We start from the raw sequence: 12,872 nt of genomic DNA, 5'->3' as shown, positions 1-12,872 counted from the left end.
GGCAGACACAGATCTTTTTTTTCCCTCTAACCACCCATAGTAAGCATCCACATATCAGCACACCTTTTCTATCCCTGCTGACGTGCTTTGCCAAATAACATGTTTTTTAGCATTGTTAAGTTAAGCATGTTACTGCTTGTGGACGTGCAAACGCACAATATGTGAGATTGACTCCAGTCGGGCCGCTCTCTGAACATGGGTTTTAATTCTAGTTATTAGCTTTTTCCCTCTCGATGCATTTATCCGATGACTGTCACCCAGCTGTGAAAGATATATTCTTCTCCTCAAAACATCCCAAACTAGGTTTTCACTAAAATGCAAGCCCAGATGCAACGGATTTCAGTTTCCCATTGTTATTTTAACAAACCTCCCTCTATTCACCCTCGCTCGCCTCGCTTCCTCCTCCATCCATCACCAGTGGCCAGAGGCATTCAGTCCAACAGAGAAAGCGAAGCAATCGATACCAATGCTTTATGCGTGATATGGGATACACCCCCAAGTAACAGTTCAAACGCCCCCCAGATCAATAAGCCCATCAAAACACAAGTTTCCATGACCATCATCCAATGAAAATCTAGATACGGTGGCAGAGCTGCTAGGAAGAAACTCATGAGGTGGGTTTTTTTTATACTCACTAAAAGCCACAACGAGGCAGCTGCAACCAATCTCTGGCTGGGATATCATACACTGTCAGCCATTAAGAACGGATAATTAGATATGATTGGTGCATGCTATCTATCTTACTTTGAATCTGGTTTCTTTGAAGCTTCAGGCAACATCACTGTTCGATGCACTGCTCAGACCTTCAGCATACATAGACAGAATCCTTATTAGTGGCCTCTGATATGTTTCAGACACATCTGTGAAAACCAAATGGGCTCATATTTTCTCCTGAAAATCAGATATAAACGTCTCAGCTGAATCAACTCAGTGCAAAATTTGTTTTCTTGCAATGTCAACATGCACGGAGAGATAGCAAACCGTGAATGAGCATTAAAAAGACTTCGGACAGGTGCAATTTGGAGCATGGTACAGTTTAATTAGCTTAAAGCAACAAGAGAGAAAGCAGACTTCACGGAAACCCATTGATTTTGTGACAGAGGCTGCATTCTGTGGAGAAGACTTGATGGATGCCTTCCAGGCATACAGCTTTATCAGCAGCAAGGCTGGCATAATCTCCCTGCAACTGAAAACAGATTCTGCTGCTGTTAGACTACACTGTGATCACACCATTTCTGTTTTCCTCAGCAGACCGCATCTTCATTTTTAACCAGGTTTGTTAAGCAAATTCAGCTGACCCAACAGCAAAAGATCTGTTGATTATTTATTGTATTGATAAACCAATCTCTGCCTTTTCCAGCTTAATCTTTTTCAAATTCACAGTCGAAAAAGACTTCTTATTTCTTGGAATCTTGGCTTCCCCCTCCCTTTAAGAAGCCTTGCTCCTGATTGGTTGGCCCTCACAAAGCAAAGGTAACTGACCTCATTTTTAAAAACTTCATCCATGTTCAGTATGAGCATCTGAAGTTGCATCTGAACAAACCACCAGACTTATGGAACGATGTCCTTTGGACAGACAAGACCTAAGTAGAGATGTTATAATCGTCATAATGCACAAAACCAAACCCAGCAGATCAGCACAAACACCTCATACCAACTATGAAGCATAATGCTGGAGGGGTGATGATTTGGGCTTGTTTTGCAGCCACGGGACTTGAGCACCTTGCAGTCACTGAGCCGACCACGCACTCCTCTGTATAACAAAGTATTCTAGAGTCAAATGTGAGGACATCTGTCCTACAGCTTAATTTTGGCTGAAATTGGGTCATGAAGCAGGACAATGATCCCAAGCACAGCATCAAATCTGCAATAGAATTACTAAAAAGAAAAAAAGAAAAATCAAGGTGCCAAGTCAAAGTCCAGACCTCAACCTAATTGAAATGCTGTGATGAGACCTTAAAACAGCAATGGATAAATGAATGCCTGCAAATTAAAATGCAAGAGACTGATAAAGTCATACAGTACACAATTACTTCAACTTATTGCCATTAAAAGTGGTTCTACAAGCCACTGGATCGTGGGGTCTTGCAGAAACGTCAATTTTCATAGGACTTGATACAATAAGGTTAAGCATAACAGGCCCACTTTAAAAATTTGTCTAGCTATCCTAATCCCATAAGCTGTTCATCTACTTTTCTTTGAAAAATGTTGTAAGATTGAAAAAAAAAAACAATGGACAATAGACAACAAAAATAGTGTTTTTTTTCCTCAAGCTTTTCAAACAATGAACCACTTGCTGATCTCTTCTGAGATCAGCAAAAAGAAAAAAGCTCATGAAATTTTGAGTGTACGCCATTGTTCAATCATTAAATATGTGTAAAAAACAAAACAAAAAACAAGGTCCTTTTTCTATTCCATATGCTGACTGAAACTTGTTACAAACAGTGCTAATACTCATCCTTTCTATCCTGGAGTTTCCAATGTTGGATACTATTACAAAATGCAAACTACATCATTTTTTAAAGGTTGCCAAGCATAGCACCAAAGAGGTTGCGTGGTACTGCCGTAGCGGAAATAGCTGTAGAATTTGTTATGCTTTATTTATGTTGCATCTATATTGGTCGAGGTTCAGTAACACCCGTGTTTGCAGGCTCGGTGTTACAAGGCAGGTATTTATTGTTTAATTTAGAGGTTTTTATGAGTCTAAAGTAAAAATGTGAGTTCTGTTTTGTTTGTTTTTTTGGGAGGGGGGGGGGGGGTAATCTTGCTATGGACAGATGATATACGAAGAAGAGACTTATTGCATTTCAAAATTCTACAAAGGGCGTCTTATTCACCGAGCCCAAGATTATTGACATTTGCTGGTTGTTGTTTTTTTTTTTTAAGATTTGATATATGAAACTGCCAGCAGACCAGACTTAAAGTCTCACAGTAAATGTTGAAAGTAATGTGTGAAGCCTGCAAAATTATGAAGAATTCTCACAAGAGATCTTTATATGCTGCCAGATAAACAAACAAAAAACCTTCAGGAGCTACAGGATGATGATTCAGTTCAGTTTGTGAGGTACTTTGGAAATCCCAAATGACAGTGGCCAGCGTTGACAGTCACAGTGAAACCTGATCCTACCACCTAATCCTGACCAAATCCCTGAGGGTTACTGTGAATGACTGTGTACCAGCAGGCTGGAACACAGCATTCGCCAGACCAGAGGCTAAACAGCGCAAGCTTTACCCTCACATATTGCCTCAGCTGCCTCGTGAGACCAGAGAAACTAATTAATTGTCCCACATCCTTAATCCACTTGAACAAAATGTTTAGAGAATGTGAAATCATCAAGGAGCGACAGATTATTTCTGCTCCAGTATGGCAGTTTAATCCATACAAGAGGTCCGGGTCGAATGCCATGCTGTATATGGCATTGAGTTAGGAGACATTAGGTTTAATGTTTGCCCACAAACTTAACATCAACAACAACTAAAAGCACATAGGTAAGATTTCCATAAAAGTGCTGACTTAAAACATACATTTCAGGTATTTCCATGTTCATGTTAATCCTGTATAAGACTGTATATGCACAGAAACCTTTAAAAGCAACAGGAAATGCTCAGATTTAGCTGGTGATCATTCTGTGAGTCCAATTTTAATTTGTGCTTTTTTGACATCAAATCTAAACCAGTTAAAATTCAAAGAAAATCAGTTTATAGGCAGCTGCAATATTAATAATTTCACAAAACAGGATTGGTGTACCTTGAAGTAAAGCCTGCAGTACAAACCATTATCCTTCAAAGACACAACAGAGACACACTGAATCCAATTAAGCAGGAACAATAGCGGCCTCAAGTGTATTGCCTTGTTTTCATTTCCATTACAGCTGTTCCACTTAGTTGAGTATGCACACTATAACTCCCTGCAATAATATGATCATTCTCTTACTTCAGCACCACAAAAATAAGATTTTTTTGGTCATAGTACATCGTTTGTGTTGATGCCATCTCCCACTCACCTCTTTGTTTCTTGCTTCTCGGCCCACTCACACCTTCCCTAAAGCTCCTCAAAGCTTTTCGTGCATCGAGTAACTCCTTCCTGGACATGGCTCGTGTTTTTCTCTTGTAAAATCCTTTAAAAACCCAACCAGATGGCTACTCCTGCCCAAAATAATTTCTTCCAGCACAAGCTCTTTTCTATTAAAACCTTGCTGAGAACATAGGAACTTCCCAAATTTTTCCAAAAGGCCTTCATTTCTCAGAATCGTCTTTTTCTTATAAAGATGCCTCAAAATGGCTTCTTCTCTAGCATGAAATGGGGAAGTAGTCCTGCAACGATGCACCACCTTAAGATAGCTGCTAAACCTCCAAACTTTGTCATGTTCAGCCCATACCCCTCTCCCTGTACCCCCTGAAGTCCTAACGTTGACTGCCAACTTCAGTGGTCTATTTCAAGTCCTGCATAGTTCACCCCCTACAGTTGTACTTTCCCTCTGCACCCCCTTTCACAGCACTTGCCCACCCTTGGTTATAGCAGGAGATTAAACACACGGCAACACAGAACGACCTTTCCTGTCCTCTGTGAGTCACTCTGTTTGGACCACGGGCAGTTTTGAAACTCTAGTGCATGGCAGATATGTTGTAATGCACCATTAATGATATAGTATAACACCTCATGCATTATGGGACAATGAGACAGTTACGGGGAGGATTGCCGAAGAGTGGCGGCCCTATTTCAGACAGCTATGTGCTCATGAACCTTGATGCTAGAGGTTTTTATAACACTGTAGCCTTGTCCCACTTAAAGATGAAGTTTAAACTGAACTCTGTGGCCGGATGGAAAGATTAACACAAGTATATGAGTGACTGTGGAATTCAGTGACATTGCTGTTTCCTGAATAAGAATAACAAACCTGATCACGGTGTTATTGTTAGTCTTGTACAGCAGGACTGAACCTTCTGTGACTATACCTTCCATACCACCGTGACTGGCTTTTATATTGGTTGGAGCTCCACATCTTTCAAACATTTTAACTGATCATCTGCATCCAGAAAGAAATTGTTTAAATCACCGTGTGTGACTGAGCCGATGATTTTTCACCTGGCTGTATAGACAACATGTCTTTGTTGTTCGGTCATCATCTATGGCATCTTGGGCTCCTCTGATTTACTTATTAGCCCATGTTGATAGTACACATTCTTTCTTTATGTTAGTGTACACTGCTAGATGACATTCCAGGTTTTAGTTACCTAGATAACCTTGTAATGTATTCCTAGCGATCGGGATTTGCCCACTTTGCATTGTTAGCAAGTCTTTCGTCCATCGTCGCTGGATGTCAGTAATATTCTGTGGATAAATTTACTGATTGCGTCTTTCAAGTACCTCAACTTTTTAAACTCCCTGTGAGACAGATTAAATTGTGAAGCTCTTGAGAGAGTAAGAATATCTAAAAAACAGACATCACCCGTGTAAAAACAAAGCAAATGCAGAAATTATTTAACTGCCTGCTTTTCCGTCCTTTGGCTTGTATTTGGCAGCTTTGCAAATAACACTTGGAAGTCATTGTCAACAGGATTTATCAAGTTCCACCTTAAATGTAAACTGAACGTCTGAGAATAATATTGCAGCCAGAGCAAGAAAAAAACAAAGATTAAAGCAAAGTTGTAGCTGTGTTATGTGTTATGAACCCTTAGATGTCTCTGGATGTCCTTTATGTCCTTACCTAAGCTTGGGTGCCTTTTTCTAAAGAACTTTTCAAATGTTACCTTATCAGTAACTGCAAGTCGTGCCTGACATGTTCACTCACACCACTGTGTCACAGTTTTTACAATAATTTACTGTAAAAGTAGCTTAATAAAAAAACAAATGATGGTCAATTTGCCATTTCCTGCTGTTTCATCAAACTGCTAATCCAGCCTTATGATGTGTGACGGCACATTAATGCTGTACGACAGAAGGTGACATTAATAAAGCAGTGTGGGCTCGTGACACTGGACCGCTCTGGTTTCTGGTTGGTCTGATCGCTCAGGATGATATCTTAAAGTGACAGACCTGAGTGTCTGACTCACTGAGTGATGCTCAAAAGCAGCCAGAACACGCAGTGACTGTTCCCACATGGGCAAGTATACACTAAGGCCCTCCAATCCCAGCGCACCCTCCTTTTCTCTTTATTCATCAAGCTGAGCGTGATTGAGTGTGACAGTGCTGCGTCTTGACCGTGGCGAAGCTATAATTATCTGTGATGTCTGCTGGTGCAATCAGAGAAGGGGGCCGACGGCATCCACACATCACTAGAGCACGAGCCCTCTGGCCGGCACGGCACATACCGGGCCATAAATAACCACAAGGAGAGTGAGAAGAGGGGAGATGTAAGAGGGAGGCAGTGGTCAGGAAGATAAGAAAATAAAACCTACAGGATGGATAAAAATAGAGAGGCAACAGTGAATTGCTGGTTTTCACGTAAGTAGCAAGAAAAAAAGAGAAACAAAGCCTCTTTTGTCCAATTTAGGCCCCTGTTTGACATGTGCAAGTATATCATTATGTCCTCTAAATCAAATTTATGCTGTCTTTGTTATCACATAGACAGAAAGCTACCTTCAGCAATTTCTTTGCCACAAGAGGTCGCCACATGTAGCTACACAGGTTCAATTTGGCAGGTTGAGTTTTACGCCCTTCCTGATGTAACCCCATCTCTGGCTGGAATTGAACCAGCAGCCTTTCGTTTGCCAAGCAAATGTTTTAACCACTACACCAGAGTTTAAAAAAAGAAGCCTGAAAGTGAATATTTAGAGCAGCCTGAGCTTTTGGCTCTTAGCGATTATTTGCCCATGAGCTTATTATTTGAATATTTGGCCATGTTTAATAATCTGAACATGCCAGCAGTGTATATGAAGTATGTTTCAGAAAATAGGAAAAAGCAAGAGAGGTCCACGTGACTGTTGTGTCCCACGACAGTCACATCCAACTTAGTTCTTTATTTTAGTGATTTAAGTCTGATTTAAGGTGTTAAGTGTATTGCTCTGTGCATAAGGAGAAAAAACTAAAGCAAACAAACTGAGAAACTATGCACGGCTTAATGTTGAGGATCATTTTCAATCAGTCCAAAATGAGCAGAGGGAGAATAAGATAACGATATTAGGTAGGTAGCCGTAAAGAGGTAGGTAGCCGTGATAGATCAAAACCAGAAGAGAGAGACAGAGAGTGCAGAGGAGCTGAGTGATACAGTGCACCAGCTGGACCGTACGTGCCAGCTCATAGTGTGAGAGTTGCTGACATGTGAGCTCAGCAGTCAAATTTGTAGACAGGACAGGGCACCGAGACTGTGACGAAATGTTCCCAGCAATACAATGATCGCACGGCAAGCCACACAAAGCACTCAAAGTGATGATGCAAACTGGCTGTGAGTGTTCAAACCTACTAAACATCACAGAGATAAGCTTGGAAAATTAGGTCCAGTGCTCTGACTGTCTACTAAAGGCACTGAAAGACTTGGATTCATGTGAAGTTTAATGTGACATTTGTGCCCAAAATGTTGGTTTTAAGTGGTCAGAATCAGAATACTTTAGTAACCCCACAGAAAACGATGTAATTTGATAATATGTAAGATTTTCATGTAATTTTTTTTTATGTAAGTACAATATAAAATGGTAAATTTCATGATATGCATTCACTTTATATCAAGCATGTTTTCTTTAATGATTGAATATTTGAATAAATAAACCTTTTATTTTACATATTTTTGTTGTATTTTACTCTAAATTATGAATAATCCTTTTTTTAGTGTACAATCTGGTAGTATGTTCCTTCTCCAGTAGGTAACAGCACCGTGGAGCCAAGATGGGCTGCGTTATTGTATTTCTGACTACTTTTTTCAAGTAACTAGTAATGTAAGGGATTACTATTGCAAAAAAAAAGTAATTAGATAACTGTTACTTTCCTGTAAACACGCTGCGTTACTGCGTTAGTAAACCATCGTGATTTTGTTTGTGATAGCATCTCATGACACTGACGTAAGCGCGTGCGATGCCTGTCGCAGCAACAGACATGTGTAGATCAACAATGGATAATATGGAGTGCGGGAGAGAGTACGACCATGCAGCGTTTAAAGCTTGGAAGTACTGACATTACTTTGACTTTCTGTAAAAAGTGACAAAAACATTAGCGTCCGCTGTTCACTCTGCGGGGGAAGAAAACTTCTTTCCTCAGCGTTTCAAATCCGAGCAAGCACCCAGCAAGCCGCCACATGAATGTGAAATTCACAGATCACCCCGCTGACATGACCGCTGCGACAGGACTCAGTGCCGCTGGATCTTTGATTTTATTTATTTATTTATTTGTGTTTTACTTGCATCTATTTGAAAGAGTGAGTGTAAACACAAATCATTATTTTATTTTATATGCTGGAATATGCAGAAAATAGGTTTAAATGTTCAACAATTTCTTAATTTCAAAGACAGTTGCATATATAAATTTTGCTTAATGCAATGTGCATAAAATTAAAAGATTAAAACTAATAAAACATTTTTTAAAAAGAGGCTTTCCATTTGATTATGCATAAAAAAATAGAACTGGGCTGAAAGTTTTATTGCTTCTATTGCTACGTATTTAGGTTGTGTATTATGTTTTTAAAAAGTAACTAATTAACTAAGTAACTAATTACTTTTGAAAATAAGTAATCAGTAAAATAATGGGATTACTTTTCTGGAGAAGTAATCAGTAATTGGTAACTAATTACTTTTTTCAAGTAACTTGACCAACATTGGTGTGAAGAAACAAAAAAATTTAGACAAGCAGACTGTTAGACAGTCCATGATTGTGAAATGTCTTTGACAAAGACACTAAATCTTATGTGCTTTCATGCAGCAGTATCTGCTACATGCTACCTTTTTCATTCTGACTACTTCACTTCATAGCCTGCACTTAAAGTAGCTGCATTACACTGCACTGACAAGATGTCACCATGTGGGAGTTGGAAAAACTGATGTTGAAGATGTGACAGATGGGACTGATCTTTTCTTTTTTCCCAGATACATAACTTATGCCTCGCATGCCTTGCTGCGTGAATTTATGCTGACAAGACCAGTCACCCTGAGCAAAACTGTCTCAGCCAAGTGTTCTAATTTTGGAAGTGATACAGAGCTGCAAAAGCAGCAGTATCTTTACAGCTAAATGACTTTTTACAGCGCCGTCACGGCCTCGGTCTTCTGTTCAATCAGCTGTTAAGCATTGGCTTGGAAATATTTACCTTCCCAAGCATTTCTGCAGATTCAAAAATCCATACAGAATGACTGACACCAGCATTTTAAAAATCTTGTAAACAAGATATGAGGTCTTTATTTTCAGTCAAAAGACATTTCTACTAAAAGTGAGAATTTACAGTATTGAAGCAAAAACCACGTCACACACTTATTTATCTGCAGAACAATCCACACAGTGACTTTAATATCATTGTGCTTATTTGTACAGCATTATAAAATCAGCATAAAACCAAGAACTTGTCTACTACCAGAGACTGAAAGTTTAAAGCTGACATCTACTTGATTTTTGTTGTATTATTATTATATCATTGCGCAGGTTGTATATGCCAAAATAGCAAGTTGTCAAACTAGTGATACAACCAATAAGTGGCAGGCAGTTCGTGTAGACAGTCTACTTAAAGTCTTGAAGGATATGTTTCCCAGTCTATCAGGAGGTTTTCTGATTTTAGTTACAGGTGCAAAATACAAGAATAATATACAACGTCCCTAAAAAATAAGAATATTTCGTTTTCAACAGGCTTTTGACAGATTCCTAAAATATTTGTGTTTTTGTGCTTTCATGCCAGACACCCTAATAAATTTGTTAAGAACTGTATAGCATATATATTCTGTAATGTTCAGCTGTGCAGCAGAGAGAATGCAACAAGCTAATTTTAAGTGTTTCCCAGTGAGGCTCTGCAGACATAGAAGATGGGCTGACTATATGAAACTTAAAACCCAATCTCGGCTCTTGGAACTTGGGTCGACAGTTGTTTTGTCTAAATGCACTTTTAATAAGTAGGATAAGGTTTCAAGACAATAAAGATTAACAAGATTATTGGTGTAGTATTTGTGCAAATCACCGGTTGGTCTTACTGAATCAGTTATATATCATTAAAGCTTTAAAATCCCTCATCATGATGGCTTCTTTTGATAGGAACAATGTGTTTAAGCTCCTTGTGATTACCTTCACCGAGGTCCATGACGGCCAAGACGGCACTGCACCTTGCCTCTCCCAGCTCATTGGTTGCCACGCATGTGTACAAGCCAGCATCACTTGTGCGGCAGTCTCGTATCCAGAGACCACCCGAGTCCTGGGCTTCCGATGGAGATAAGAGCTCATCGTTGCGGTACCAGGCCAGCGAAGGTGTCGGATGCCCCAGCACTGACACCCTCAGTCGGATATCACAACCTGTTCCCACTGCTGCTTTACGGAGCTTACGCACAAAAACCGGAGCTGCTGGTTCTTGGATATTAGACCCATTTTCTGGAACGTGGTCAATGCTGATTTTGGCCCTCTTGGAAGGGATGTTCGAACTGGAACTGGAACTTGAACCGTGGCTTTCTGCCATCTTGACTTCTTAAAGACTTTTTAATTAACTGTACTTCTTATCTGGCAATTGACTGGGTTATCAAGATGAACTGCATTTATTGAATGCCTCTTCTGAAAGACTCCATTAGTTTAGATGTCTCTGGGCTCACTGGGAGTGCATAGGGGGTTTGAGCTGGGATGTTGCACCAGGAACTGAAAAAAAAACAGAGTATATTTATCACACTGACATCAAAGTTATCTACCGATCCCAACATGCCAAAAAAACCCAAATAAACAAACAAAAAAGAAATATTTTTACTCTGTAATATGTATAAAATGTATTATTTTGAAACTGGTTATTAAAATGGCTTAAAAGAGGCTGATTGTACCCTTTGTAATGTCTCTATATACCAAGTGAAAGTAAAGTCATTATAAGTGACAAAAAAGCATCCTGGTCTTCAGTGCAAACCTGAATATTGTTGCAGCAGAGCCTATGAAATTGTGAGAAGCCCAGGTTTACTACGGGCTTTAGTGGGAAAACTGAGCTTGTTAATGTGTTTTAACCCAAACTGTGACCTTTCCTTATAACCCCAATTCCCCCCAAAAATTGGATGATGTGAAAAATGTAAATAAAAACAGAGTGCAATGATTTGCAAATCTCAAAAACCCATATTTTATTCACGGCGGAGAACAGAAAACATATGAAATGTTTAAACTGGGACATTTTAGTATTTCATACAAAATATTAGCTTATTTTGAAGCAGCAACACAAAAGCCTGGAAAAATAAGTGGAACTAACAAGCAGCTGCTGGAGGCACATTACCATAGTAACATGTTTGTAACATGAATAAGTTTAATGTAAGTAAGTTAAGTAAAGACGGGCAGAGGAGAATAATAATGTTTATATTATTATTATTTTATCATTATTATTATTAATAATAATAATAATGATAGTTTTACATGTTTCTCAATGTAAAACTGTAAAGATTGTGAATATTTCATCATCTGCAGAACATAACATCATCAAAAGATTCAGAAGAGCTGGAAAAATCTCTTTGTACAAAGGCTGAAAATCAATACTGGATGCTCATGATCTTCAGGTCCAAAAAAAAGTGAGGATTCTGCCTTAGAAATCACTGCAGGGACACTTTCAGCAGTCACTGTATGTGTATGTCATTATTGTATGTCCTCTCATTTTGGCACCCGTGCCACGAAACTGATGAACCACAGAGAAGTCAAGCTGTGGTAGCCGGGAGGGAGAACCAATTTTAGAACCTTTTTGGATGCCACTAGTGGGTCTTAGACTAAACAACAGCCTGTAGCTTGAAGAGTGGTACAAGTTGTCAAAGGACTGTGACGCCAAAGGTCGTGATTTGGTTTCCTTCACCTACCTGCAGTTAATGTTGGCAATTTTTTTCTAAATGATAATAATACTAATCAAATGAGGGAAAAATTCATTCAATTATTCAATTATGACAATAAAATGACATTTTTTTGCCATTTAAAGGGCAGAATTTCATAAGCCTGTGTAGGAAAAATTGTAGTGATCACTCCAGATGACAGCAAGTGGAGAAGCAAAATTAAAGAATAGCTGGCGTATTTCTTTCATGTGTTAATGTATGATGTTTCATATGCTGATCCAAGGAGTCGCCTAAAATAGGCTATATAATAGAAAGTAATGCACCTTACCTCTCTCTTGCCATCAAAGCCGACAAGAATCCCTTTGGACATCCCCGCAAAGTCCATGTTAAGGTAACAAGATCCATGGAGCAAAATGTTTCATCTCAAATCATTTGCTAAAGCCCGTGTCTCTCAGTGTCCTCAGCGAGCACGGGCTGTAGGTGTAAGGCCACCCTAGATCATGTAGCATTAGCAGCCACGGCCATGGTCCCTTTCAACAGCTTGAACCCTGGTGAAGGTGAGACAGAGACAGATCCCTTTTTTCCTAAATGTCAAACGACTCAGGCCTTCCGGTCTTGTGTTTTTACCATTAAAAGAAAATGTAAGTGCTTTTTAAAATCGACACCCTTAACCTTTTTAGGCTTTAATGTTCTCAAGTCGGTTCGTGTTATCTGTCTCCTTCTCTCCCTTGTCACTGCTTCACTCCCAACTCCTGCAGGTCGGGAACGACAGCTGCACCACCACAGATAGGTCACATTTCCTAGCCTGCAATGTATAACCTATTCTCACACACACACACACACACACGCACGCACGCACGCACGCACACACGCACACAAACACACACACAAACACACACACACACACACACACACACACACACACACACACACACACACGCACACAAACACACACATGCATGCTCAAAGCACTCACA

At 39.6% G+C, this 12,872-nt stretch overlaps 1 protein-coding gene across 3 annotated transcripts in view; it reads right to left on the bottom strand.

Moving 5' to 3' along the window:
• The window catches only part of LOC146547420 (striated muscle preferentially expressed protein kinase-like), a 60,207-nt gene extending 47,560 nt beyond the window's left edge, over positions 1-12,647 (bottom strand). The window contains exons 1-3 of one of the 3 annotated variants that reach the window (XM_085265704.1): positions 12,568-12,632; positions 12,224-12,443; positions 10,190-10,747 (exon numbers count right to left, since the gene is read on the bottom strand). In XM_085265704.1, the coding sequence (XP_085121830.1) occupies positions 10,190-10,574 (385 nt within the window). In that variant the 5' untranslated portion in view covers positions 10,575-10,747; positions 12,224-12,443; positions 12,568-12,632. Of the gene's footprint in view, positions 1-4,004; positions 4,123-10,189; positions 10,748-12,223 lie in introns of those variants that run through there. The other 2 variants (XM_085265705.1, XM_085265710.1) reach the window with 2 other exon arrangements.
• Positions 12,648-12,872: the final 225 nt, after the last annotated feature.

The sequence above is a fragment of the Mchenga conophoros genome, linkage group LG23 (genome assembly GCF_057382185.1).
Source record: "Mchenga conophoros isolate Kocher_MC1m ecotype Shallow Benthic linkage group LG23, M_conophoros_male_GT1.1, whole genome shotgun sequence".
NCBI lineage: Eukaryota > Metazoa > Chordata > Actinopteri > Cichliformes > Cichlidae > Mchenga > Mchenga conophoros.
The sequence above is the reverse complement of the archived record's forward strand: the minus strand, read 5'-3'. Positions and strand labels throughout refer to the sequence as shown.